General features: G+C 50.1%; 1 protein-coding gene across 1 annotated transcript; it reads left to right on the top strand.

Annotated features, from left to right (window-relative positions):
• Window positions 1-251: 251 nt before the first annotated feature.
• LOC135620061 (pentatricopeptide repeat-containing protein At3g48250, chloroplastic-like) lies at window positions 252-2,346 on the top strand. The gene has a single exon (XM_065122661.1). The coding sequence runs from the start codon at window positions 339-341 to the stop codon at window positions 2,130-2,132; it is 1,794 nt and encodes a 597-aa protein (XP_064978733.1). The 5' UTR covers window positions 252-338; the 3' UTR covers window positions 2,133-2,346.
• The last annotated feature ends 249 nt before the right edge of the window (window positions 2,347-2,595 follow it).

The raw sequence follows: 2,595 nt of genomic DNA, 5'->3' as shown, positions 1-2,595 counted from the left end.
TAAGATGACCAACGTTTTGTATCATAACATAACCTTCAAAAAATAAGTAAGTTTTACAAGAGTGATCGCTATGCACATTTTTATCATTTTTATACACATTAATATTCTCTAGCCGAACATTTGACCTATTAATAAAGGGGTAATTACCTAATTCTACCTAGATCTCTATTTCTATTCTTGCTTAATTCTCGTAAATTAAAATCCAGAAAATAAATAAAATAAAAATCTCCTGACTAAAACCCTAAAACACAACCCTCACTCGTTCTGGCAAACACTTCGTCTTCCCAACCGATTCACCACGTCGAGTGGCCGAGGCCAAACTCCAACGAACGAACACGATGCTCTGCTCTTCATTTCGCCTCCGTCTCCCCTCCCTAACCTCCTCCTGCTCCTCGCTCCTCCGCTTTAGAACCAGCCCTACCCAACCTCCGCTTCCGTCCCTTTTCTTCACCTACGCCACCACCACCGCCTCCCCTGTCTCCGACGACGACGACGTCGCCGCCGCCGCCGACCACCTCCCCTTCCCCTCCCAGGAGTCCGTCCTCTACGTCCTCAAGAAGTTCGACAAGAAGCCGCAGCAGGCCCTGTCCTTTTTCCGCCGCGTCACAGCTCGGCCCGGCTTTGCCCCCGGCCCCCCAGCCTACAACCTCATGCTCCGCATCCTCGGCCGCCCCGATCACCTCACCGACTTCTGGGCTTTCCTCAGGTCCATGCACGAAGCCGGCCACAACGTCGACCAAGGCACCTACCTCACCGTCCTCTCCGACTTCAAAAGGCACAAGCTGGCCGCCGAGTCCGCCGCGCTCGCCCAGTTCTACTCCAGGACTGCCCAGCATGCCACCTCTGCGGCGGCCGTCTCCGCCGCGGCGAGAACCATTCTCGACTCCGACGACTGGAACGAAGGCGTGGAGAAGAAATTGGAGCTCCCGTTGACGGAGGTCGCGGTGGCTGGAGTCCTCCGGGAGGTACGCGCGCGCCCGGCGCAGGCCCTGGCCTTCTTCCGGTGGGCCGGAGGGAGGCCGGGGTACGACCACGGGTCCGTCGCGTACAACGCCCTGGCCCGTGTTCTCGCCCAGGAGGACTCGATGGGGCAGTTCTGGGACTTGATTCAGGAGATGAAGGAGAAGGGTCACGAGATGGACATCGACACCTACATCAAGGTGTCGAGGCATCTCCTCAAGAGCAGAATGATGAAGGAGGCCGTGGAGCTGTACGAGCTTATGATGGACGGGCCGTACAAGCCGGCGATCCAGGACTGCGGCATGCTCCTGAGGCAGATCGCGCTGTACGACGCCCCGGATCTCGATTTGGTGTTCAGGGTCGTGAGGAAGTACGAGGCGGCCGGGTACTCCTTGTCCAAGGTGGTCTATGATGGGATCCATCGGTCCCTCACCAGCAACGGCAAGTTTGACGAGGCCGAAGAGATCCTGAAGAAGATGAGGCTCGAAGGCTATGAGCCGGATAACATCACTTACAGCCAGTTGGTGTATGGGCTCTGTAAGGCCAAGAGATTGGACGACGCCTGCAAGGTGTTCGATGAAATGGAAGCGGCCGGTTGTACCCCTGATCTCAAGACCTGGACAGTTCTGATACAAGGGCACTGCACCGCAGGGGAGGTTGATAAAGCCCTGGAGTTGTTGACGAAGATGATCGAGAAAAACTGTGAGGCAGATGGGGATGTTTTGGATGTCTTGGTGAAAGGCCTGTGCAGCAATAACAGGGCGGATGCCGGCTGTACACTGTTCCATGAGATGGTGGAGAAGGTGCATGTAAAGCCATGGCAAGCGACCTACAAGCATTTGATTCAAGAATTGCTGAAATCAGGAATGCTGGAAGAGGCATTGAAGCTTCTTAGTTCCATGAAGATCCATAAATTTCCACCTTATGCAGATCCTTTCCCTTCCTACATAGCCAAGTGTGGGACAACTGTGGATGCTGAAGAGTTCTTGAAAGCCTTGACGGTGAACAACTATCCATCACCTGCAGCTTACTTGCATGTGTTCCAGTCCCTCTTCAAAGAAGGTAGGTACTCTGAGGCTCAAGATCTACTATACAAATGCCCTCATCATATTCGCAAGAATGTGGACATCTCCAAACTCTTTGGTTCAATTAAATCTGAGAAAGCTTCTTAATTCCAGTGCTCCCAGCGCACAACATGCCCTTGTTGTGATCAATGTAGCCATTGCATTGTCTTTATCCTCTATGATCTGTGTACTTATTAGGGAGGCTTCATTCTCAAGGTCATCAAACACCTTCATGCAATGGTGTCAGTAGCTGCTTGTTGTTTTGTCTGTTTTGGTTTCTTTCTTTCCTATTTTTTCTCCAACAATTTACTTACTTCTCTGAGCTTTTCTTTCCAAGTATGATGCACTTCTTGAAGATATTTTTTATGTTGAGGGATCTGAAGTGAATTTGAGTTGATGTAAAATGTTTACTACCAGAACAAAATAATGTGTTAAAAAATTGTTCTGCTTAGGAAGTCAAGAGTCTTAAAACATACAAAGCAGTCAAGTTTCAAGTGTTGTAATAAACTTTTGATAATTTGTTAAGCAATAGATCCTCAAAATTATTAGTTTGTTTTCATAAGTAAATTTT

The sequence above is a fragment of the Musa acuminata genome, chromosome BXJ2-8 (genome assembly GCF_036884655.1).
Source record: "Musa acuminata AAA Group cultivar baxijiao chromosome BXJ2-8, Cavendish_Baxijiao_AAA, whole genome shotgun sequence".
NCBI classification, from domain to species: Eukaryota; Viridiplantae; Streptophyta; class Magnoliopsida; order Zingiberales; family Musaceae; genus Musa; species Musa acuminata.
This window is presented reverse-complemented; position numbering and strand designations above follow the sequence as displayed.